This window comes from Pseudorasbora parva, chromosome 22, assembly GCF_024679245.1.
Source record: "Pseudorasbora parva isolate DD20220531a chromosome 22, ASM2467924v1, whole genome shotgun sequence".
Taxonomy (NCBI): Eukaryota; Metazoa; Chordata; class Actinopteri; order Cypriniformes; family Gobionidae; genus Pseudorasbora; species Pseudorasbora parva.
In genome coordinates this window covers 4348792-4374955 of record NC_090193.1, presented here as the reverse complement: position 1 = coordinate 4374955, position 26164 = coordinate 4348792, and the positions used below count along the sequence as shown (strand labels likewise).

Sequence of the window (26164 nt, the reverse complement as noted above, 5' to 3'; positions counted from 1 at the left end):
AATTCCCATGTTTATCCATCCATCCACCCACCCTAATGCTAATGTCCATCCGTCCATCCATCCATCCATCCATCCATTTATCCATCCATCCATCCATCTTAATGCCCATCTGTTTATCCATCCATCCACCCGCCCTAATGTCCATCCATCCATCATCCACCCTCCACCCTAATGTCTGTCAGTTTATCCATCCATCCATCCAATTAATGAAATCTGTTCATTAACCGCCCATCCACCATCCACCCTAATGTCCATCCATTCATAAAAGAAGACAGACATAGTTGTTTGTTAAAAATCCAAAGCTTGTACTGTACAGACAATAAATAGTCCTTGCAAAGGTAAAACATGATTTCCATTCCTCGTACTAACATCTATACAGCTGATATGAAACTCAAGTTTTAGTAGGAGCCCAGAAACGTTTGGGGTGTCACTACAGCACCAACACTGGTGTGGGAAAAAGGTTCGAAAGAGTCACATGCTTGATCCCCAATCCCTCATCCCGCCCCCCATTGGCATCAAAAAGTGACCGTTTAAAACAGTCCATTACAAAAAAAAAAGAAGAAGAGAAAAAGGTAAATGTCTTTTTATTCAAACAGTCTTCCAGCATCCCACGAGAGTCCCCTGAAGAGAATAAAGGTTCGATCATCTACAGACTTGTAGCTCGGCTGAGTGGAGTTTGGAGGGTTTTGCCTTCTTCAGGCTGAAGCTCCAGAGACACGGTCTCCAAGGTTCACTAGCGCCCAAATATCAGGCCCTCCATGGAGCGCCCATGGACAGCCTCCTGAGGTCTTTGACTTCACAGAGATACCGTTAGCATATTCTTCACAGAAGAAACCTTGCTATGGTCGGTGGAACCTGCAGTGCAAAAAGAGAAGACACCTGTAAGTGCTGGTCGACCAAAAAACCCAACTATCATCCATCAAATGTGTATTAATAGAACAGCAGTGTGTGCGTTCTAGACAGGACTGTGCTCGGCAGGACCTTGTTCAGCTATTTGTGCCCACAGAAATGAGGTCTAAAGTAAAACAGACGTAAGCTGAATGTGAGCAAGCATTTGTTACACATGTCGGCGAGCGCTAGTGTGCTGATTCTGCACTTTCAGATCCGTAGAGATACGCCTATATTTAGAACCACCTCCCATATTGATTTGCTGTACTGGTCCCGCACCTGTATCGGTTACGCAAGAGACTACGCAAGTAAGTGGCGACAAGTAATCTATCATAGATGTGATGACTTTTTTGTGGTAAATGGTTATGCAAACATGGAACAAGGCCACGCACAAACACACAAATAAGAAATGGAAACACACTGACCTTGTCAGGTGCTTGCTTGATGCATGAACCTCCATTTCGTTGCTCTTGAACTCGTTCAGCTCCTTGCGTATCGCCGCCTGCAAGGCATAAAAAACAACTATGAGCTCCGGAAGAACAGCCACAGGAGTCAGACACACGAACGCAGAAAGAAGATCGCCAGGCTTCTGCCTGACGCATTATTATCAATGTTGAAAACAGTTGTGCTGCTTCATATTTTGTGAAAAAAATATTTATTTGACATCATAAATGTCTTTACTGTCTTTTTTGACCAATTAAATGCATCCTTGCTGAATAAAAGTATTAATTTCTTACATAACTTATTTTGGCTAATTTGATCATACTGTCAATGCAGCACACCATATAAATATTGTCTGTAGAAATCCATAGATTTTCCCCATGATTTAAAAAAAAAAATCAAATAAACTTATTTATGTATATTGTTTTATTGATGTTATATATATAACATATCAAGATATTGTACATCCATAAAAAATACACTGTAAAAAATATGATCGGTAAGTCATGGCAACTTATGTTTTTACATTATTGTTAGATTCAGCTCAATTTTTTAAGTCAGTTTAATATAATTTAAGGTGAAATTACTTAACCAAGTTGATTATCCTTACAAATTTAGGGCAGCAACTTAAGTTTTTTAAGTTGAAAAGGTAGAAGTAGTTTTTTATAATTTGATCATTTTTTATATTACATTAAAATGAATGACTAAAATGAGTGGTCTTGTGTGTGGTGTCCTGTAGGGGGCGCGTGAGAGTCCATAACACACACACACACACACACACACACCTTATCTGCAGCCGACAGTCTCGTCCAGGGCTTGTCTGCTCTCCTGTCGTAATCCTGAGCTTTGGCCACTTCCACATAATCACTGAAACGGATCAGAATCTTTCTGTCCCGCAGCTCGTCAACAGTGGGCCGCTGGTTGAGCTGGAAAAACGAGAGAAGGAGGGCGATTTAATCAAAAAGCTGCATTAAGATCGGGATTAACTCAATTAAAGATGCAGGTCAGCCTTGTTATCATTAATAAATACCATTATTTATCATAATGATAATTTATCAATCTTCTGTTTCTGCAAAGCCTCTCAAGGCTGTTTCAATGATTTTACCACATAAAGGGCTGTGTGTCACTTTTTGGGGGTTAATACTTTAATAAACATTAATCAGTGCTTTCCCATTAACTTCAGTAATATTTGCAGTGGAGGTATTTGTGATTGTTCTCTTAAGAATTGCAATCTTGTCCAATTATTATCAATAATATTCGTAAAAATATTCTTTTTAAAGGGGGACATAGAGAGTTTACAGGCTCCTGTGCCACTGCTGTACAGTGAATGACTGGTATTACAGCAGTTATAGTGTATTTACTTAAATTGCAGACTACGAGTGCGTACTATATCTGACAATGTCCCTGTCCCATATGGAACCCTAAGCCCTTGGAATCGTCCCCTGAACACCCTTCTGAAACCTTAAATGACAAACGGGACACCCTACGGTCTTGTGGTCAAAACGGACGCGTTCACGAGGCGGCCATTGTAAGTCCACAAGATCGCAAGTGCACGTGAAGTGTGCCATTTGGGACAAGGCCAATATGTGTGTATGTGTGTCTCTGTCAGGGTTCAAGATGAGATCCACACACCTTTCTGTTCAGCCTTTGCTTGATTTCCCTTCTCTCCTCTTGCTCTGTCTGGTCATTCCTCTCTGCAAATCATCCAAAAAAAATCACACATGAGAAGAAGCACACACACACACACTGTCCACAGAGGTACAGACAGATGAACTAAATCCAGTACACCACATGAAGAGCACGATTCACCTGACCTCCCTCCTGTACTACTGCTAAAGTATCAGTAACTTTAAGGTATTCGTTTCTCTTAAAGGTGCAGTAAGATGAAGGTGATTAGTAAGTAAAGGGGATTTCTGTGGAACACTGTTGAAAGTAGATCGAACTACTTTCGCCACAACAAACTTGTAGCCAATCAGCAGTAGGGGGCGTGTCTCATGAGGGGGGAGGAGAGAGTGAGCCAGTCAGCAGTATGGGGCGTGTCCACTAATGATGGGGGGAGAGAGTGAGCCAATCAGCAGTATGGGGCGTGTCCACTAATGATGGGGGGAGAGAGTGAGCCAATCAGCAGTATGGGGCGTGTCCACTAATGATGGGGGGGAGAGAGAGAGCCAATCAGCAGTATGGGGCGTGTCCACTAATGATGAAGGGGAGAGAGTGAGCCAATCAGCAGTATGGGGCGTGCCCACTAATAATAGGGAGGAGAGAGTGAGCCAATCAGCAGTAGGGGGCGTGTCCACTAATGATGAAGGGGAGAGAGTGAGCCAATCAGCAGTAGGGGGCGTGTCCACTAATGATGGGGAGGAGAGAGTGAGCCAATCAGCAGTATGGGGCGTGTCCACTAATGATGGGGGGGAGAGAGTGAGCCAATCAGCAGTATGGGGCGTGCCCACTAATAATAGGGAGGAGAGAGTGAGCCAATCAGCAGTAGGGGGCGTGTCCACTAATGATGGGGAGGAGAGAGTGAGCCAATCAGCAGTATGGGGCGTGTCCACTAATGATGAAGGGGAGAGACTGAGCCAATCAGCAGTATGGGGCGTGCCCACTAATAATAGGGAGGAGAGAGTGAGCCAATCAGCAGTAGGGGGCGTGTCCAGTTATGATGAGAGTGAGCAAAGAGTGTGAGCGAAAGGGGAATTTAAAGAAAGACTGTAGACAGAGAGATGGCTGAGAGACATTACACAAAGAGGAAAAGCTTTCCAGCGCTGTTGTTGTTTTGCTAGCTCTAGTAGCAGGACAGTTTGGTGTGTCTGGAGCAGGTTAGCTGTTGGCGGCTAACAACCCATTCTCTTGTGTACTGTGTGTTCTTCCTTGTGTGTTGCAAGCATTATTTTGCTCCATTTATAGTTATGATAAAAAGGCATCCTGCATTGTGTGTTCGTGCATTTTGGGGTCAGAGCAATGAAGAGAGGAGCGTGTTTGTTTGGGTTGATTTCAAATATCAGCAGTGTTTCTCGCTGTAATCGCTTTAATTCAAAAGTCATTAAATGTCTGCATATTTTAATCAATATATATTTATAAATGTATAAAGATTTTTTGTGGTTGTCTGGGTTAAATATCAAACTCAAGTTAAAATCAAATCTCTTTAATAGGCTTTATTCTTTCATAGCACAGGATAACACTGTTCTCTTCTCCCTCAGTCAAATATATGTGGATTATCCGAATCTGTGCTACGGAGGACTTAACGGCACATGTTGATCCAGTATGATTAAACTATGATAAACCACTTTTGAAAAGGCATTTGTTACAATTATTTAGGACACTCTGTTTTGACTGCATTCTTAAAAATAAGGTTCTTTTTTCCCATTGATAGTTCCATGTACCTTTAATGTTGTTCTTTATAGTGGAGAAAGGTTCTTTAGAATATTCTTCGCTTTAAGAAAAACATGGTTATTTTTAAAACCAGGTTCTTCGATTGCAGTCCTATGTGCTTATTATAGTAATTACAATAACTGTGTAATAACTAGGTATAACCCTGAAGCTACCTCTTAACCATGTAGTTACCTTATATTACCCAGTACTTTCTTAGGTAAAGGTACACATAATGTCAAATAAAGTGCAAGCAGTGTTTGAAAATGTGTGTGAACTTTTGTAAGTTCTGTTCTGTTGGGAGTGAGTGTGTGGATCATGTGGATGTGGAGTCATCTACATAAACAAGCTTCATCACAAGTGTGATTCTATTTACACTAATAATAAAGAAAAGCCTGAAGAGAAAATGTTCTTAAATTTTTTAAGATCACTCATTATTTAAATAAACCTAAATTCATCACACAACAACTATTGTTGCATGACCTGTGTAAGGTCTGTAATAACTAATATTATTGTGTCAAGCTCCAGATAGATCATCTCTATATTCAAGCCTTATTGCAATCTGATTGAATACAGTGTCAAAGAAAAGTGACCAGATACTGCATTATTTCAAAGTCATGTCAAATGTTCTCTTTTGAAGATTTCCGCATTTCTATTAATAATTTTGGATAAATCTTAAACTTAATATTTAACAATATTAATTTTTTTATTTTATTTTTTTGACTGATGAATACGAATCACATAAACGAAATGGTCCAGTCCATATTTTCATTAAGATTTATACAAAATATTTTTTTACTCATTTAAAATTCTTAATTGATATCATGAATAATATCTAAGAATTAACAGTAAAATTATTTTACGTAAATATAAAAAATAATGTTTTTGAGTGTACCAGACGTAACTCTTAAAGAGGACTTTTTTATGGTGTTAAATATAAATAATAATAAAAAAAAAATACAACCAGTTCATCTTTAAACTTTACCACAGGAAGTCTTGCCTGACAGTAGATACAAATATCCACCTTTTTTAAACATAGATCAGTATATATAAATGTTAAACACTACATTATTGCAAAGAGTGACTATGACAAAAATCCATTATAAGTAAAAAACAAAACAAAAACTATTTTCCAGGGAGGAAGAGAGACTTTTCCTCTCATCTGACAGGTGCCATACTCACGTTTGAGGATGTTTCGGCTCTCCAGCTCCTCCACTGCTGGTCTCTGACTGAGTCTCCTGCGGAAAAACACCAAAATCACGTTCTGGACCATTTTCGTTTAATCTCCAAAAGTGTCTGTGACAGTCTCTGATCAGCTGCGCGCTCCCGTGCGTGTCAGTGGGGATCCCGCGACCCGCGCATGTTACAGGCGAACCCTGCGTCCCATCTCGCGTCTAAACATCGCCGAGGATCATCACATCTAAAGCGCTCCCACCTCCACATTTAGTATTATCTGTGCTTGAAATTCCCTGATTTCACGGACGGAAGCGAACGGCACTCGTTCATGGGTGCGCGCTTACTATACGAAAGCCTCATCGACGAAGAAATAAGTAGAAAGTGTCGGTTTGTATTAAAAGGTAATAGAAAAGAGTGAAAAACAGACGAGCGACGAGCATCAGGTCCTGAGTTCTCTGAAGCCTCAGAGTGGTGTGATCCCGGAGATCCTTTACGCATCATTTATAAAGGGGGCGGCGCGTGCGGGAGAGATTCCCACGCGCATCCAGAGCGCGCGCTGGAGGAATATGCTGCAGTCAGGGGAAAATACAACCTCTGATAGACGCTTTAATATCGAAACGCATCTGTGTTGATTTCAGCAGAGATATAGAGCGACAAATCAGAATAATCACTATTGTGCGAAGGGAGGCGCGTTATCGTTTTAATGTCGAACAGAATTCACTTTAGAATCAGATTGTTCTGTATTTCAAAACGAAGCGAGACGTGTTGGGCGGGGCTTTCATATTCAGAAGTAAACATGCATGCAAATTATGCAATCGTTATTTCAGCGACGGTGCGTTTTTATTATATTTACAATGACAAAAACTTCTAAATAATAAAGATGACTATTAAGGGATTGGCTCCATAAAGCCTAACAGCAAAAACATCATGTGTTCGACAGCTGATCTCAGCGCATATCACAGTGTTGACTGTCTTCTTCCATGAACTGTCATTTACAGAGTCTCAGAATGAATCATTTAATTTCATCTGAATCAGCACTGGAAAATATGATCACGCTTTTGTCTGTCAGAGAGGTCTCAAAACGTGAAAGGACAGTGCAGCCCGACGACACTTCATCCGGTGGTGTGCTCGTCTAAGCGTGAGTTGTGATGGTGTTAAAAGAAATAGATTTGACACATCTGTTGCATGAACACAAGACCGATCTTGTTTTGTCAAAGTGTGCTGCTCGGATAACAATGGCTACGAATAGCCACCATAGGGACACTGTGACTGGGGCTATACTAATACAGCTTCACGTCACTTCTTGACTGATAGATTCACATGACATGACGGCTGAAGGATTGTCTGTAATGAACGTTGTGTTCGCCCACTTTAATTGTCACAGCAGAGCATGACGCCATGAATCATAAACAGCTTCATCAACCCAAACTGCTGTTAAAAAATGCAGTTCCAAATTAGAGATGGATATTTTTAAATCCTGCCTGATTGGCCCCGATCCTGGAAATATTATCTGTGGGCAGATTAAACCGTGCTGTGGGGCCGGAAGCTCAACCGTGATACCATATTCACTGAAGCCTTTAAAGACACCATGAAATCAAACTTTACAGTTCTTATATGTGATAAATGAGTTATCACATATAAGAGATATGAACTCTGTGCATCTCATGTTCGTATCTCACAATCTTGAATCAGAATATCTTCCCTCTCGCAGCTCATCTCTTCTCTGATGACGAGGGCGGGGCAACCTGTCACTCACATGAGATCCACCAATAGCAAACCACGACCATCCAATCAGTTCCCCGCAGAGAAAACCAAGCCCCGCCCTACATTTGTTCTTGTTCCAGAAGCGGTTTCAAATGGATGCACAACTTCTGTTTCATGCTGACTTTAAATGCACTAAAAATTTAAATAAAAAATCCACACATAATATTTGGTGAATTTCATAGGTTTTCAGCAACACTTCACAATAAGGTTTCAATTTTTAAACTTAGTAACTACAATAGTTACCATGAACTAATTAAGGCAGGCAGGATGTGAAAAGGTTTACATGTAAAAACCTAAAGTCCAGCCTTTATTTCTGAAAAGTGAATGCTTATGAAGAGCCTCTTTTCAGCACAATCCAACATCTCAAAAGGCATTTGGTTCTTTTGAACACAGACCAAACCCTGGGGTCCCGCTCACTCCTTCCTGACGATCACTACTTCCGCTTATGAAACATGAGGACTTGATGTATATGAAGTGACCCAGCGATGTGTCAGGGCGATAAGCCGTTTACAGGAGCAGCCCCTGATGGGAGTGTCAGTGAGTGGTCGTGAGTCCGCCTGGATTTCGCTGGCTGTCATTGCTCACTGAGCTGTGCCCTAAAGCCCGAGCCTCGTTCCGGTCCAGCCAGCAGAGGGGCCGGCGCTCTGAAGGAAGTTTCAGACCGTCACTGGCTGTATGGGTGGCCATTATGGCTTTGATTGATAGCCAAGTGTGTCTAGGACACCCTGAGGGACAAGGATGCCAGGGATCATTACAGAAGTTTACATCCACGCTTAAGAATAGTTTGAGCGTTTATGTAACTTCTAGGGTGCTTTGAGTGCCATTTGGGTGTCTGACTGCATGCCATAAATGAGATGACAGATGAAGGAACTGAAAGCTTGATCTGGCAAGTATCTGTGCTATAAAAAAATGGTATAGAAAAAAAAATGCTCGGAAATTGCTAGTAGATTTCACAAATGATTGCAAGAATCGGCAAGTAAATGTGAAACTTTGAAGTTGAAAGACTGAAATAGTATTTCCTTGTAAAACCCGATCGTTGTAATGAGCGTAATCTATCCTATTGCAAATAAAAAAGAAATCTGGTCAATTTCGCTGAATATAAAAAAATAAGCAACATCATGAACGTTGTCCATTGAGTTAAGAACTGACTGTGCCATTTGACAGAGACATGTATTAATATTATCTAAAAAATTAAGTAAAATATATGCCATTCAAAAGTTGAGATAGACAGACAGACAGACAGACAGACAGACAGAAATAGATAGATAGATAGATAGATAGATAGATAGATAGATAGATAGATAGATAGATAGATAGATAGATAGATAGATAGATAGATAGATAGATAGATAGATAGATAGATAGATTGGTGCATTTAAAGGAAAAATGCTTAAATAATTATCCCTACATTCATTCAGTTTGTTGAAACCTACTTTTGCTCTGCATTTTATTATTTTACATGCATTAAACATTTGACTCTAACAACAATAGCAATGCTTTCTCTAATCGATAAACATCCACATGAAGATGTGTGTCAAACAGAAAGGCTGTTGAGCTGTTTCTACTGTACACTTTAGTAAATATATATAAATAAAGGCTTAGACATTAAAGCAATTTTATTCCGCGCCCGGTTTCAATAATTCATCAAATCTCCCGTCTGACCCCAGGTCTGCTCTTTAGAACAGAGCAACACATGAGACAAAGAGCTCGGTGTGTCCCTGCGTAACCCGCTTCAGGATCAACACGAGCTGATCTTCAAACGCCTCCACATCTACAGTCACTCTCTCTGAATGTGATCCTGCTCTTCTGATCTACCTCACAAACACATGACCGAAACTTCAATCATTCATTACAAGAAAATGATTTATTGACACAAATGGCCCGCACCTCAGAGAAGATGCTTGGCTTACCTCAAACGCATTCAAAATACTATAGAATGCATATTTATATTGAATCCAGACAGGAGACTAATTGCTTCATGCATTGTTTTTGACCCATTCAGCTCTTTCCCTAAATAGATGTATCCTCATGTGGCCAGAACTGGGAATGAACACAAATCGATTTGCTGTTGGTTTAAAACAATGTCTGCTATTGGTGGAACTCTCTATTTGTGGCCCACATAGCAACTCGGCTCTTTCCAGTCATTGATTTTCCAATACTGAGATTTTCACTGGAAAGAGCTTGGTGGATTGGGGCTATATGAGATACTATGACTATATTACATCTGCATGCATTTCTTGTTGCATTTGGTTCACTATTTTGTCATAATGTACCATAATCTTGGTTAGTTAGTTAGTTAACGTGTCATGAACTAACAATGAACTTTACTTCTAAAGCATCTTAGTTAAAGTTCATTTTAACACTACTAGAACAGGTTTTCCTGCTTGAATGTTGATTATTTCCTCCATCGTTGCAGCTCCTCTCTTCCCAGTCTGTCAGTAACGCTCTGGGCTGCATTTCCCGATAACGTTGTCTCTTAGCGCGCTACGAAGACTCTAAAGGTATAACTTAACTGAAGGTATACCATTTCTAGGTGTGTTCCCCGAACTATACCTTAGGAGGTTGCTTAAGGTATACCTTCTTAAGTGCGACGTAAGCGGGTGCTGTTCGTGGCGGCGGTGCTGAATTGGCTTCTATCGATGGCTCAAGAATCGATTATTTACTCTATGCAGGGGCTGTTTCACTGTGTTATGCGAAAAAATTATGTTCTTTATAAAAGAAACACTTCAGAAATAGTTGAACTTTCATTTATCATACAAAATTGCACCTAAATTTTACATAATTCTGAAATGAGTGCACGAACCAGGAATCTCATGCTCAACCGCACCATGAGCATCACGCGTCATTTAAATTATTACAATATATTTTCCATAGTGTCTTGATTTAATCCACAACCAGGGATGATTGACCATGCAGCAGCTGCATCACATTATTGTGTAAATAACTAATTTATATTATTAGATGGCCTACTCAATAAAAACGCAACACGCAAAACATATAATCAGCTGCTACTATATGGCGGAGAAAAAATAAAGAAAGAGAAGAGCCGCCAACAGCTGATTTTAGTAGCTGAGCTTCGTCCAGTTTGTCTCGACAAAGTTGATCCAACAAGATCTAAAAGCTGCTGAATTTGCTGTCGTGGTAGGCGAAATTTATTTTTAATAGCAGCTTCTGACATGGTAGCCAGGGACTAAAGTTTTCACATATGAAATAGTGCACATACACTAAATGGCTCCGCGGACAGCGCCGTCTTTGATTTAGCACAATTATATTCGCTGCCTCGCTGCCAAAGTTTGACTAAACTCCCCTCCACAATCATTCCCTTTAAATAGGCTCCTAAGCCTTTCCTGTCTAATGGTTTGCCAGCTGATGTACCTTTGGATAATATCATTAAAAAGCTAACAACCATTAGTGTTTGTAATGAAATTTTATGACAAAGAAATTTATGAAATTTCGTATAACAATTTTTTATCCTTGCATAAAAAAAAAAAAAAAAAAAAAAAAAAAAAAACTATTCAACTAGCCTAATTCAACACTGGGTGTATATTACAACTTCGGAATTATATTCGGATAGACTGACATATAAAGAAGCTTTTTTTCACAGTGGTGGCCACTAGTGGAATTAACTTTTAATTGTGATAAGGTATAGCTAAGAGTGGTCCAGACCAACCTTACGAAAGTATGACTTAAAGAAGGTATTCTTAACTAAGTTTGTTTCGGGAAACACATATTAACGTTAAGGGATACCTTAAGGTATAACTTAAGAATGACGTAGAGTTAAGAAGGTTTCGGGAAATGCAGCCCTGGTCAGTTCTACTGATGGATTGGTCATGAATGATTGGTTCATTTTAAAGGAAACTTTAATATGACTCAGGATTAAAGGGATAGTTCACCCAAAAATGTAAATTAGCCCATGATTGACTCATGCTCAAGTCATCCTAGGTGTATATGACATTCTTCTTTCAGACGAATACAATCAGAGTTATATTAAAATATCCTGGCTCTTCCTAGCTTTATAATGGCAGTGAATGTCAGCCCCCAAAAAAGTGCATCCATCCATTATAAAAGTGCTCCACACGGCTCCAGGGGTTAATAAAGGCCTTCTGAAGCGAATCGATGGGTTTGTGAAGAAAAATATCCATAGGACTTCCGGTTTGGAGATGTAAGAGAGAGCAGTAGCGACGAGATCCTCCCAACCACACTCCATAAAAACATACTTAAGCGTCTTCTTTTACCATCTGACCGGTTTGCAACGTGAAATATAAGAACTGAAATCAGTTTAGGAAGTGAAATGAGTAACTCTAAACAAAAGCAAAGCACTGTGCCAGCAGCACGATCAGGCACTACTCTAGCGGGTAAATTAGCAGCTATGGCGGCTAACGATACCACGAGCATCAAAGATACACCTGAAAAAGACAACCCAGATAACTTGTCGATGAGCCAGCTAGTCTCAGAACTGGCAAAACAACGGGCCAGCTTAAAAGAGGACATGGCAAGTTTCATTCAAGAATCAATTAAGCTGCTACAAGTCTCCGTTGACACGCTGCGGGAGACCGTGAGCTCGTTCCAACAGCGGCTCGCATCTACTGAAGTACTGGTTGGCGAAAACTTCGAAAGGCTAGTCTCCACGGAAGCAACGGCTAAATCATTGAAAGCACAGAATTTAGCTCTTCTCGACCAAATTGATGACATTGAGAATAGATCCAGAAGGGCCAACCTTCGTATTATTAATGTTCCGGAAGACGCCGAAGATGGAAAAGACACTATCGGATTTATATCTGGGCTGCTTAAAGATACCATGGAGAGCGTGTTTGACAAACCTCCTGAACTTGAGCGAGCACTAAATCTGGAGCAGGGCAATCGCCAAGACTATTCATTGTCTGCTTCCGCCGTTTTCAGGAAAAGAAAAATATCCATATTTAACACTAAAGTAAAATATCTAGCTTCCGGCAGACCACCTTCCGTATTCATTGGCTGTAGTATTGGTGATGTAATGCGTTGCTGAACTGAATTGTGGGTACCATTGCATCTCGTCACTGGCGTTGCTCGCGGAAGCGCCAAAGCAGGTGTCAGCCAATCAGATCACCTATGCAAAAACCCTAGCGCAGACACTAGCCAGTTGCGTTCATGCAACACTGGAAAAGTAATAGGACTGGCTGCTGTCACGTCAGCACCAGCTTGCAGTCGGTGATGCCGACGCCCCTTGTGAATGCAGCGCTACTATTTAATTCCTGTCTCTATGAAGCCCCTCCTTCTGAAAAACACAATGTGCTCTGACTGGTCGGCTGGATCAGTGTGTTGTGATTGGTCAAACGCTTCCAGCATGTTTGGGAAATGTCCCGCCCCTCACCATAATCGCCGGTTTCAACACACTACTAACCAACTCAACCAGGCCCCGCCCATTTATTCTGTGTGTGAATTATTCAAATTTGGAAAATTGTGATGTGTTGGTTCCTGGAAGAAAACTCAAGACTTGCAAAGAGAGACTTTTTAACTTTGCAGAGCTTTTTCATGCTCAAACATTACACACTAAAGACAAATGAACATGGACAAAATCAAATTTGAATAGGTCCAAGCAATTGTTGGTTAATGTTAGTCAATGCACTAACTATTATTAGCCTTATTAGAAATTGTTACTTTTTCTGTTTACACTTTTCTTGACTCATACTCTTTGAAATAATGTGTATTGATGAATCGTTCCAAATAAGACCAGGGGCCCTATTTTAACGATCTGAAACGCAAGTGTCAAAGCGTGAAGCGCAAGTAACTTTGTGGGCGGGTCTCGGCGCTGGTGCTATTTTCCCGGCGGGATAAATGGCTCTTGCGCCCGCCGCCCGGCGCAAATCTAAAAAGGGTTGGTCTGAAGTAGCTTCATTATTCATAGGTGTGGTTTGGGCGTAACGTGAATAAACCAATCAGAGCGTCATCCAACATTCCCTTTAAAAGCAGCTCCGCAAGCTCAATTATGGGTCGCTATTATTATGGCGTATTTACCAGGCGCACGCCAGGAGCGGTTCACAGCCGAGGAGACTGATGTTCTTATAAGAGCAGTGAAAGACAGATGTCCTTATATATATATGTCTTGCCACTATTAGGCAAACAGGTCTGATCCTTACAATTGAATAATTTGTAAGCTAGATTTATGCCTATTTTTTCACATCTTCGTGGCACACCACAATGATTTCCGTCATCTCATGTGTTATTATTTTTTTAGTGTAACAATTTATGATTTGCAAAAATAACTGTTGCATCTGTGTAGACTAGATGAGCAAAGTGTATGCGCGTTGTGCACGCTATACATTATGGTCAAGCATGCGCCCTTAAAATAGCATAATAGCATAATTGCAAAATAATGTTGTTTTAAGATTATTTTCCAAAACAAGACAATTACTTTTGCTTGTCTAGTAAATGCTTCTTTGTTTTAATAATTTTAAGATCATTGGACTAGAAAAAAGACAAAAAGACAAAGTAAGAAATGCATTTTTTGCAGTGAACATTTTAGGGGTACCAAATACGTAGCGGTTTGCACCAGAAGCTTTTAAGATAATATAATATCTATATAGAACCTTTTCTTCTAAGGGTGTATATTGAGAGAGTAAAGAGGGTCTTTCTTGAAACAGGACAAAAGATGTGCCTGCATTGGAAGCTCTGATGCAGAGGAATGTGGGCACTGATCATTGGTGGTGTATGGTATTGTGCCTCTGATGACTTAATTAGCGAGTGTATTCAAATGTAAATATAGCGCTTTCACTGTCGGATGGCTGTTGTGTGCGGTTGGCAGCATGTAATTCCAGGATCTGGGCTTTTTTTGGAGTTGTAAAGACGATGTCACATCCGGTGCTAGCGTCATGTGCAAAGTCCCTCATGATAGTTATGAAGTCACAATGCATCCCAAGCTTTGGACCGTTGCCTGGCTGTGAAGCGTTACTTAATTTAGCAGAAAGAAGCAGGCCAGAAACACACAGTCAATAATACTGCTGCAGTGCTGATGGGGTAACTGGTGCAAACCGGCACAACTAAAGGAAGATGAGATGAGCACAGGAAAGATATACGCTCACACCTTGTTCATGTGATGTAAAAATATAAATGTCACTAAGAAACACTAATTACAAACATGTAATTTATTGCAAAATGGTCATTCGGTGCTACAGGAGGGCTGTTTGCGCCTTTGCTTTGTAGGTTGTATTGTAAAGAGGTTTTTTCTAAGGAACTGTGATTAATATTTCAGAGAGACTCCCCTACAGTGCCACACATCTAGCCATTATTGACTGGCCGCTGTTGCCTAGCAACTCCAGCTGCCATCGAATGCTCTGGAGAGGGTAACGAGCCCGCCGTGCATTGAGAGCGAGTACGAGTCGTGATGTTGTGAAGTGGGCTATAAATGGCTGCTTCTTTAAATAGCCACTGACTTGGTTTTTACACTAAAGTCTTAGGTGTTTTCTGGAAGGAGGAATTATTTCCTAGCATTCTACAATACGTGACATCCATGCAATAGGCAGCAATCTCATTTTGATTCGTTTTTTTGTCTTCACGAGACACTGCAGTTTTCAAAGCGCACTGTGAGATATAAGATATATAAAATATTCATTCTTTCAGTTTAAACAATGAGATTATGTAACGGGTTAATGTACAGTTTGCTGATGCCTGGGTCATCAGGATCTGATCTGCTTAAGAAATAAATAAATGGGCATGAAATATTTGTTTGAGTTGAATCATTTCATAATGCAAGAAGAAGAGCGTATACGGAGTGACATGGGAGACTATTACAGGAAATCATTTGTGATGGTTTGTTACACAATTAAGCAGGATTCCAGAGAAGCGTGAAATAAGACCGTGTTCTGTTTTCTGTTCTCAAAGACATTCATGAACACAAAACAACTCGATTTTGATGTAATTTCACAATGGTTATATCATCTACACTGTAATAATGTCTTAATAAAGAAGTGCTGTCAAATCGATTATTATGTGTTATATATGTGTGTGTGTGTGTGTGTGTGTGTGTGTGTGTGTGTGTGTGTGTGTGTGTGTGTGTGTGTGTGTGTGTGTGTGTGTGTGTATGTGTGTGTGTGTGTGTGTGTGTGTGTGTGTGTGTGTGTGTGTGTGTGTACAGTATATACACTGTAAAAAAAAGGGCAAATTTTGAACTTTTGCAGTACAATCGACATTGATGTTTAAGTTATTTCAACTTAAATTATGCTAAACTGACTTTAAAAAATGAGTTAATGAGTTATCTTGTATAACTAATAAAAAAAAGTTTTCCATTTCTTAACTTATTTTGATGAGTTAAAACAATGTAAAAACATATGTTGTCATAACTTATTGAACATATAATTTTTTTACAGTATATATATATATATATATATATATATATATATATATATATATATATATATATATATATATATATATATATATATATACACTGTACAAAATGTCACAATGTCATGTTTAATTCAGTGTTAATTGCTGTTTCTTTGTAATTAATCATGAAATTTACTAGCAATTTCTGAGTAAAAATGTATTCTACACTGTAAAAATTATTTAGAAAAAAGTAACCTGGTTGCCTTAAAATTTTGAGTTCATTGAAATTAAAATTTTGAGTTAATACAATGAACAATTTTTGAGATTCGACAACCTTTATTAAAATATTATTAAAAGATTTTGTAAGCATATTGGGTAATTGTGTGTGTTTTATTTCTGATGACGCGGTGAAACATGCTAAATAGTGCTGTTTTTATGATTTATCACATTTTTATGTGGTTCAGATACAAAAATATTTTTTTCTATTTATTATTTGATCTATTTATTTAGATTTTTCTATGTATTAAACAAATTTCCTTCATTGTATCAACTCAAATTTTTAATTTCAATAAACTTAACATTTTAAGGCAATCAGGTTACTTACTTTTTTAAGTTAAACCAACAAAAATCAACATTACGGTAACACTTTATTTTACAGTGTCTTTACTACACATTACATGTAGTTACTCTAGTAATAACTACACATTATGCATGATCATCCTTACACTAACCCTATAGTAAGTAGTTTATTATTATTACTCAGTACTTAAATGTAATATTACACTGTAACAAATATCCCTTAAATAAAGTGTATTTACTCACAATTACCTTAATAAATAAACTTGTATAATATCTTTGTTTTCTGTGGAATAAAATATCTCTTCGAGTCTTGAGTCTTTACACTAATGTGTAGTGAGCACACAAAAAGCGAAATCGTTGAATAGCAACTCAGATTTCTTTCTCTTCCTTACACAAATCACAGGTAGTCCCATGTCTAATCATCATATACTAATAACCCACACACACAAAGAGATTCAGGAGCACATTAACTTATCAACACTGCCCCTCGACTTTTATTAATAGATAAAATGCTACTGAATCGCTACAGCAAGGAGGCGGTAACGTCACTGTTTTTGAAGTAATTCAACTCACAGCTTCATTGCTAGAGAGACGCTGAACAGACCATCATTTGAACCCTTCCAGTCAAATTAAGCACTGCAAACATCAATGAGAGCTTGAACTTGTCAATGCTGGCAATGCTTTGCATCAGATGTTTCTTTGCCTACACATTTAAGTTTTTAAATGCACAGCTAGCGATGGATTTTCCTTTACTTCAGCCTTGATAGAAATGTGTTTACCACACTCTAGAGGTTCAGTGGGGTTCTATTAGGGATTTTGACTTAAAGAATTGAATTTTAAAGAACCCTTTATGCCAAAAAGGATCTAAGTAAAGAGAAATGTCTTAAATCCATAAAATGATCTCACAATAGGAACCCCCACATCAAACCTTTTCTTATTTATTGAACTGTTGTATGTAAGAAATAATGGAAACATTTACATTTTGGTGAACTATCCTTCAGTCACACACAGACCTGCTCTTTTTATAGCTGTTGTATGATCAGGACGGCAATCTAAGATTGCAGCAGAAATCTGGTTTTGTGGAGCATCTGTGAGTGGGCGTCTTGTTATTTTAGCACGAGTCGTCGCCTCAAAAGCAAACAGCCAGCTGTCTTCATCTCCCGCTCTCCTTCACGAGCTCGGCTCTGCTCATGTGAACGCGTTCATGCATAATTCATCAGCTCGCCTGTCTATATTTAGCTGCGCTCGAGAGGCCGGCATCACTGTTTGAGAGGGCTATTGATAGTAAGGTCATCCCGGGAGGGGCTCAAGGATCTGCCGTCCAGACGGGTTTCAGGAACGACGTGAGATCGTTACGGCAAGCCAAGGTCGGTGTGGGTCACTACGACAGGATTGGACCGGAAAAGTGGCGGCACGGTGGGCTGCGAGGGGGCTGAACCCAATCTCTTCCCTCCTGGAGGTAGCAACAGTGACGTAGAGGATTGATCCGGAGTCCTGCTGCAGTTTTTCAGTGCGACTGACAATGCAGCAGGCTTAAAATAGCATCAGAGAGGGATCCCCCTTCCCAGCCAACCCACTGCTCTGCACTTGGTGCAGTCTGACACAATTCAAATGCTGATGTGCAGAAACAATGTTACACAAGAACACACACATAAAAGAAATTATACAACAGAGATTGGGAAGATCATGTCAGTTGATTTGAATGACCAGACAGAGGTTTATTTCCTAACCAGGCTACAGTAAAAGGGTAGAGTTCCCTAATATTGGCACAATAAAACATACTCCTAGCTTCAACAGCAGACCATGCATTTGCTTTTTAGGCGGTTATGCAACCATCAGAATGTCTAATTGAATGCGCAAATATGGCCGAAAAATGAGTTCTCAATGCAATTTTCATGATGCATGATCATTGTGACTGTAAACCATGCACTGTAAAAAAAAATGTTGGGTAAGTAACCGGTTACCTTAACATTTTGAGTTTATTGAAATTAAAAAATTTGAGTTGATACAATGAAGGAAATTTGTTTAATAAATAGAAACACAAAATATTATTGTATCTGAACCACATAAAAAAAAAGATAAATCATCACAATAAAACACACACAATTACCCAATATGCCTACAAAATCTTTTAATAATATTTTAATAAAGGTTGTCAAATCTCAAAAAATGTTAAACTCAAAAATTTTATTTCAATGAACTCAAAATTTTAAGGCAACCAGGTAACTTTTTTTTCGAAATAATTTTTTACAGTGCATCATTGATTTTTTTTGTTTTGTTAGTAATTTATTGATACGCATATGGATATGTGCTCGCTCTTTGTCTAATATATCTACAGTATTAACAGATCATTTTAATAACTACTAATGCTAGGAAACACTAACAAAATTCAGTTTACTGAAAGCAGGTGGTAATAACACATGCACTGTAAAAAATTACATAATCACTAAGTTATGACAACATATGTTTTTACATTGCTTTAACTCATCAAAATAAGTTCAGCAATTAAAAAAAAAATGTTATACAAGATTCAACTAATTTTCAACTAAGTCATTTAATTTGAAATGACTTAAACAGTATTTAAAAATGTAAGGCCAGCAACAGTTTTTTTACAGTGTGATCAAGTCTGCTATACTGTAATCTCTAATAATATTTACATATTTGCTTAGAATGAGCTGTTTTTTGTTCCATTGTAAAAGGATATATTTTTTTCATTGTGCATTGAAAATGTGGATGATCCTGTAATTCAAGCTATATCATTTAATCTGCTTTAATAATGGTGCCAAATTGCCTCAATTATAACTAAAGATTAATTTACTTCTTTTTTTTTTCTACTAGCTTTCCAATAAAGGTTAATATATCAATTTACATTCGGTGCTGTATCATTTCAGTATGTACCAATATGAACATTTTGGCTGATACCAATAACCTATACTTCTCTATTGAAAGCCGATAACCAATATATTGGCTGATAAATCTAAATAAAAAATGTTATGTGATTTTTGAGAGCCTGATTACAAAACAAAAGTCCATGTTCCAAAGACACAATTATAATGTTCTCATTATATACAACATGTATGTATGGCTGCATGTTGTGATTATAATCATATTTCAAGCTAATTAAAACCATCATTGTGAACAGTCTGAAGTGTCTCAGCTGAAGATAATAATACATTTTACATGTCTCTTAAAGACTTTGTGTTCAGATTTGCTAAGATACCAAAATTCTCACTATTTGAACTTTGTTCCAAGACCGAATGACTGATACCAACATAACTAAGAACTCAATTAAGTCTCTCAAGCTATTAAACAACTTTTCAGCTATAAAAAAGTCCTCTTGGTACTAGAGCAAATTGTTCAGAGGAGCATGCGGCTGAAAAACAAGGCATCAGTTTTCTGTTGACCGGTCATTCTTGTTAAAGATGATTTCCCAGCGCTGGACAAAAGAGACGATGTGTGTCGTCCACACACTCCCCTGCTGTTGTTGCGAGCGGGGGCTCCACACCTGTGTTTACACACCGCACATGGAGAGCTCCAGTTACGCAGCCGGTCTTCTGCTTCTCACAGGCTGACTCACTGCTGAGTGCTTGGGTCATGAGAGCTGTGCACTTTTAGTTCACATAAGACCTTGGAGTAATTAAATACCAGCATAAACTTCCCCGCATGTATGGTCATCCAAGCATCCCCTTGTGTTTCTGTGTGTGAATCATTGATCTACAATTCACGGATCTCCCACCAACCCAGTAACCCTCTGTTACTGTTCGTGTGTCGGTCAACAATATCATTTTTTTATTTCAATAATTCTAATCCATTAATTCACTTTTTGAGCATATACCTGAAAAATTTCAAACTTAAATGGTCATGAATCTTCAATGCTTTGGAACACTGACTTCAGTTTAGTCTCTTTTTAAAGGGTACATAAGACACACACACACACACACACACACACACACACACACACACACACACACACACACACACACACACACACACACACACACACACACACACACACACACACACACACACACACACACACACACACACACACACACACACACACACACAGTTTCTGCCAGTCTCATGTTAACCTAGAGTACCTATGTATATTCCATCCTTCCTTCATATCTCTGAAGAGTCTTTCGTTTGATCACATTTATAAAAGACAGATACGCTGTACCGATTATTTCCAAAAACAGCTGAGCTCGTGCAGGCATGCAATGGGCGGAGCTAAAGAGTCACAAGTGTGCGCACACACACACACACACACACACACACACACACACACACACACACACACACACACACACAATACATCCGGGCATTATCCCTGGATAACTTGCGATTCACTATATGTTCGTGTCGTTTGCATTATATGCACTAAAGTACCAATTGCCAACAAACCAGACGAGTGAGTTTGATCTCACTCACCGTCCGTGGTTTCGATTCATGACCGAGAACAAACACAATTGCAGAACTCCTCCTTAATGCTGGGCTTTTCCTCATATTTTCCTCATAACCAAAAACACACTTCTATAGTGACAGTTTTGATTTTGTGGTCTAAAAACTAAATGACACTGCTGACGGCTCCCGTAACCTGAACGAAACTCGTTGATGGATGTACTCTTGCTCTCGCTCTGGTCAGTGTGCGCATGCGTTCAATGCTTTAGATATTTTCAATGTTTTTTTGTTTTTTTTGGCCATGTGTAAAAAAAAGTAAATGAAATAGCATTAGACCCCCCCTTTAAAGAAGACACTTGCCAGAGTATTGGTGAACTGAAAATGTAAAAAAAAAAAAAAGTAAAACTTGAAATAAGTTACTGTTATGAAAAATGCACAAAAATAGCATTTTCGATTTTTATGTGAAAAATATATTTTTCAAAACATATTTTACTCTAAAACTGATCAACAAAATCATAAAACTAAAAAAGGTGTGTTACAAATTTAAGGTTGATATCTAAAAAAAATAGCTTTCAGTAAGATTTAGTTTGGCCACAGCACCAATAGGGCTGGACCAAAATATTCAAATATTCATTTGGTGGGTTGGTATTTGATTTTGAATTCGAATATTAGTGTTGTTTTTGTTTAGTTTTTTCGTTTTTTTCTCACATGCCTGGCATCCCCCTCGAAGCAGTTCTCATTTGCGTTTGAATGTTTACACTATAAAATCTGGCGAAATACAATACTTTTAGTTTTTTTTCAATTATCTGAGAATATTCTCTGTCTAGAGCACACAACTGCATGAGCTTATAAGGGCGAATCATCCAAGCTTGCATTTTGGGTGAAGCTGCGTTGGTTTGACATTGTGGAAAATTGAATAATAGAATCAAAATGTATTAGCCTTTTTACCCATTAGATATCTGACAGTGAGAAAATTTCCCTCATGTCACATTATAGTGTGTGTGCTGTGTGTGGCTGTGAACGGACGACTTTTGGTTTAGAATTAGTGCCAATTCAGGAGTGTGTTGCTTGAATGGTGGGTTTATTAACCTATTATTCTTAATGAAAGACCCAACAACAAAACAGTACAATGACAAACTCACTTAAATAGGAGCTTTTACAATTGGCTTTGCAACCAAATCTTCTCGTCAGTCAGCTCCTCAGTCTCGTGATAACTGAGATCTGACTCCTGCTGCTGATCTGTGCTGCGGCTCTCGTTCGGCTCACGCTGCACGTTCAGGTTTTAATTGTATTTAATCTTTTCTCTTACTGAACTAAAGGATTTTCACTAATAAAATATCAAAATGACGGTGGGTGTGCAAGTGATGTAACCAGTGTTATGCCTGAACACCAGTAACACAGACTATCTCATTAAGACTATTACCCGTTATTATCAATTTTAATAAATCTACTGCGAAATATATGTGCTTGTTACTGGGACGTAACAGACCTGTGTGTTTTGTATCCGATCTCAGAGCATTTAAGCCCTGCCCGTGTGAGGCGCGCCACTTTTCGAGATTTCTGCCTTTGTTAGAGAGAAGAATATGTTCAACCCCCTGACTCTGAATATTCAGTGTTGATTACTACCGAAGGTTCGAAGCTCAAAAAATGGTATTCGGACCAGCCCTAAGTACCAAACGCTTCCACTGGATAAAATTTGCCTCCCATTCAGTCCCAATGGGCTCATTTTTGATCACAAACAATATGAGCATGATTATTTTTTTAAGGATCATTTAACATTTCTAAATCATGTCCATGATTTTGTGTGTGTGTGTGTGTGTGTGTGTGTGTATTCATACAGCAATTGTCAAAACGTTACCAAGTTCCGTTAGCCTAGAAATCTAGACGCACGTTAGCGGCAGCAAATCTAATCTGCCGCGAGTGTCGTCTAGCAACTCTCAGTACACTTCTGAGCTGTAAACGCCAAACTCTGGTCGGGCCAATCACATCGTGTATAGAGCCGGTGGGCGGGGCTTAACATAATGACGCCAGAGTTGCGTTTGCATGCTTCTAGTAAACACAGAAGCTGACGAACGGCGGTCTTTCGAATCAGCTTTGACCGCGACTCTGGAAGACTTGGAGTTAAGCTTTTCTCTGAGAAAAGAACAAAGAACGGCACTGAAGTCATTCTTAAGAAGAGAAGATGTGTTCAGAGTTTAGCCGACCGGATACAGCGAATGTTTAATCTGTCAGCGAGCTCCCCTTCACCTTCGTTGCTCTGGTTGGTTGTACCGCTATCCTATCGCGTGCAGAGGGAGTTTGAAAGACAACCGTTTATCCGCCCCTCAGATTGAGCTGTCAATGGTGAGTTTCCAGACCAAACATCTTGATGTGGGTCAGGCTTGTCAGGCTATTGCTAAATATGATTGGATTCCAATTGCAAAAAAAATTAATAAAAACTAAAATTCAGATTTGGACTGCTAAACAAAATGCGCAAAGTGATGGGTCACCAGGACCGGGTTTGAGAACTACTGGTGTTGAATGACCACATGACCTACTAAAAATCATACCTAATAATGGCTTGTCAGGATAAAAATCTGTTTCCTTTGTTATACATTAGATCAAAAACCGGTGACCTAACAGCACCAGAGGGATACAAAAGCTAGATTTTCTAGTACAAATATCTAAAAGTTCTTAAATCAAGATGAGAAGCAAAATGACGAAAGATATTACGTTTTGTTTTATGAAAAAAAAAATCATCAAAATGAACTGAGAAAACAAGAAACAAATATCTGCCAGATGGGGTCAAAAAAATACACTTATCCCAAAGGGAAAACACGATTATTTTTCTGACTCCATTGGCAGATATTTGTTCTTGTTTTAAGCAAAAACTCACTAAATGTTTATTTTACAGTAAGATTTAATATCTAAATTACTTTTGCTTCCCCAGTATCTTGGTTTAAGAATGTTGAGATATTTTTACTAGAAAACAAGACTGAAAATAATTTGAAACACTGAGTAAGAAAATATTTTTTGCAGTGCAGTCCCCCCCACACCATCATCTGATGCCCATCATGTGTTGATTTGTGTATAACTATAATGAAGTTCAGTGAAATGTAACACCCTGGGGCAAGACCTGACCTGGGATCAGTTTCTCTTATCACCTCAATAAAGTTCATCCGCAATTGTGTCCAGCATCGATCTTCAAGCGCTCGGTTGCGTAAGCCGGTCCGGTGGAGGCCTTACATAAGCTGTTTGTGTGAGGCCTGTTTCAGCCTCCCAGTAGGGTGTGAGTTACCCATCCGAGAGCGACTGTCAGCGCCTCACAGAACTCACACACAAACTCCAGAGGGGCTCCCTGTATAGTTACACCTGTAACAACATGACATAGGGTAACCCTGCAGCCTAACCGTGTTTATGAAGGCAACGTTTCAGTTCTGAACGTCCAGATTCCAACAACGGATTGTCAACAATGGAGAAAAGATTATAAACGACCACTGGCATTTAGGTCATCGCTGAATTTCCCAGAACTTCTTATGATCTCATATTGTTACTAAAGGTGTGGTCACATTTACTGTTGCTCAGTGAAATTTTGCAGGATCGAGGGTTTTGCATAAATTGCTCATGTGAATTCAAATCTTCGACCCGTGTCAGAAGATTTGGCACATAATCCTGCAGTGTGACTTCTCCTACGACGACGTAGTTTCTCGGTTTTTCAAGACAAACTATGACCAAAACGAGAGCTAGAGATTTCTTTGTAGCCAGCATTTCAGTCCCGCGTGTAATGCAGCTCACTGTCACCGAACACGTCATTCATTGATGATATAAAACTCCGGGTGAGTTTTCTTGCACGCGTCCGTTTTTAGCGCGCCTTCACTATCGTGCAGTCTGACATTAATGCCAACTAAGATCTTACAGTGTGACATGGCTTACATCGGTGATCATGTTTGTACAGTCTGACAAGGGACATTCGCAAAGGATTTTGAAAAATCGCACAGTGTGCAGGACCCATAAAGCTATAGTCATGTCCAGTTCTTGAACGAAACACTCTTATTAGTGAACTTGCTCAATCAGTTCACCAAATTAGACAGAACCGTCTGAAACAGTTTGCGGCTCAAGTCAGCACAGATCAAGATACTCAATCAAGCTCACTTTCAGACGTGCCCCACAGTCACTCTATCTCGAAATGAGCCAGGAGAATATGATCCTATGATGCCGGTTTTTGCCAACTCTAGTTATCCCAACATTTCACTGAACTAGGGCTGCAACAACAAGTCGATAAAATCAATAATAATCGATAATGAAAATCATCGACAATGATTCTCATTATTGATTAGTCAAGTCTGCCCTCTAATCTTCCACCAGTCGTGCCAAATTACAGCAATGAATAATGCATTTATATGGACAAAATGCATCTGAAAATAGTGGAGTGTGAACAGAGCAAGCTGCCGCAGGAAAAGTGCATGATCAACTCACCCAAAACATGAGGATTATGTATTGTAAGCTTCAAGCTAATTCATTAGCATTTAACATATTGTGCTTTGACATATGCGTGTGAGTCCTCAGCGCAAAACCTTCACACCGAAAAATAGGGTGTCAAAATTGTACCTTTAGGGGTAAAAGGACATCCTTGTACCATTTTTTTTTACTCTTAAAAGCTGCATATTAGTGCCTTTGAGTACAAATGCGTACCTTAAGGTACTACTATGAACCTTTTTGTGGTAAAAATGGTACAAGGATGTCCTTTTAAGGGTACTGCCCCAGCGACAAGCTGTTGTACCCCTAAAGGTACAATTTTGACACCCTATTTTTCTGTGTGTACAGGTTATATTCTTATCTGTAACTGTTGTAAAATGTTACTAATTCACGTAAGTATTTCCATTTTGCATGAAAGTGCGTTTTGGCAGCTTTCTGCGTCAAGCAGACAATTAATATTCAGCGCAAAAACATTCATTTAGTTGAAATATCTGCTGTTGGAGGATATATTTAGGTTTAAAAGCCAAACATGTAATTAAAGTGTTTTGAGAGTAACTATAAAGGAATATCAGCATGTAGGGTAATTGAACATCCGAAATGTGACACATTTCTTACAGCCTATTTAAAGGTTTAAGAAATTACAGTAACAGGTTATCCACACGTGTGTGTGTGTGTGTGTGTGTGTGTGTGTGTGTGTGTGTGTGTGTGTGTGTGTGTGTGTGTGTGTGTGTGTGTGTGTGTGTGTGTGTGTGTGTGTGTGTTCCTGCAGAACATTCCACTTATCTGCTAACAC

At 39.1% G+C, this 26164-nt stretch overlaps 1 protein-coding gene across 3 annotated transcripts in view; it reads right to left on the bottom strand.

The window, feature by feature from the left end:
• Window positions 1–208: 208 nt before the first annotated feature.
• phactr3b (phosphatase and actin regulator 3b) overlaps window positions 209–26164 on the bottom strand; it is an 88801-nt gene continuing 62845 nt past the window's right edge. For 2 of the 3 annotated variants that reach the window (XM_067431628.1, XM_067431629.1), the window contains exons 9-13: window positions 5878–5933; window positions 2962–3023; window positions 2115–2255; window positions 1314–1390; window positions 209–855 (exon numbers count right to left, since the gene is read on the bottom strand). In XM_067431628.1, coding sequence (XP_067287729.1) covers window positions 840–855; window positions 1314–1390; window positions 2115–2255; window positions 2962–3023; window positions 5878–5933 — 352 coding nt within the window. In that variant the 3' untranslated portion in view covers window positions 209–839. The remainder of the gene's footprint in view (window positions 856–1313; window positions 1391–2114; window positions 2256–2961; window positions 3024–5877; window positions 5934–26164) is intronic. The other variant, XM_067431627.1, reaches the window with a different exon arrangement.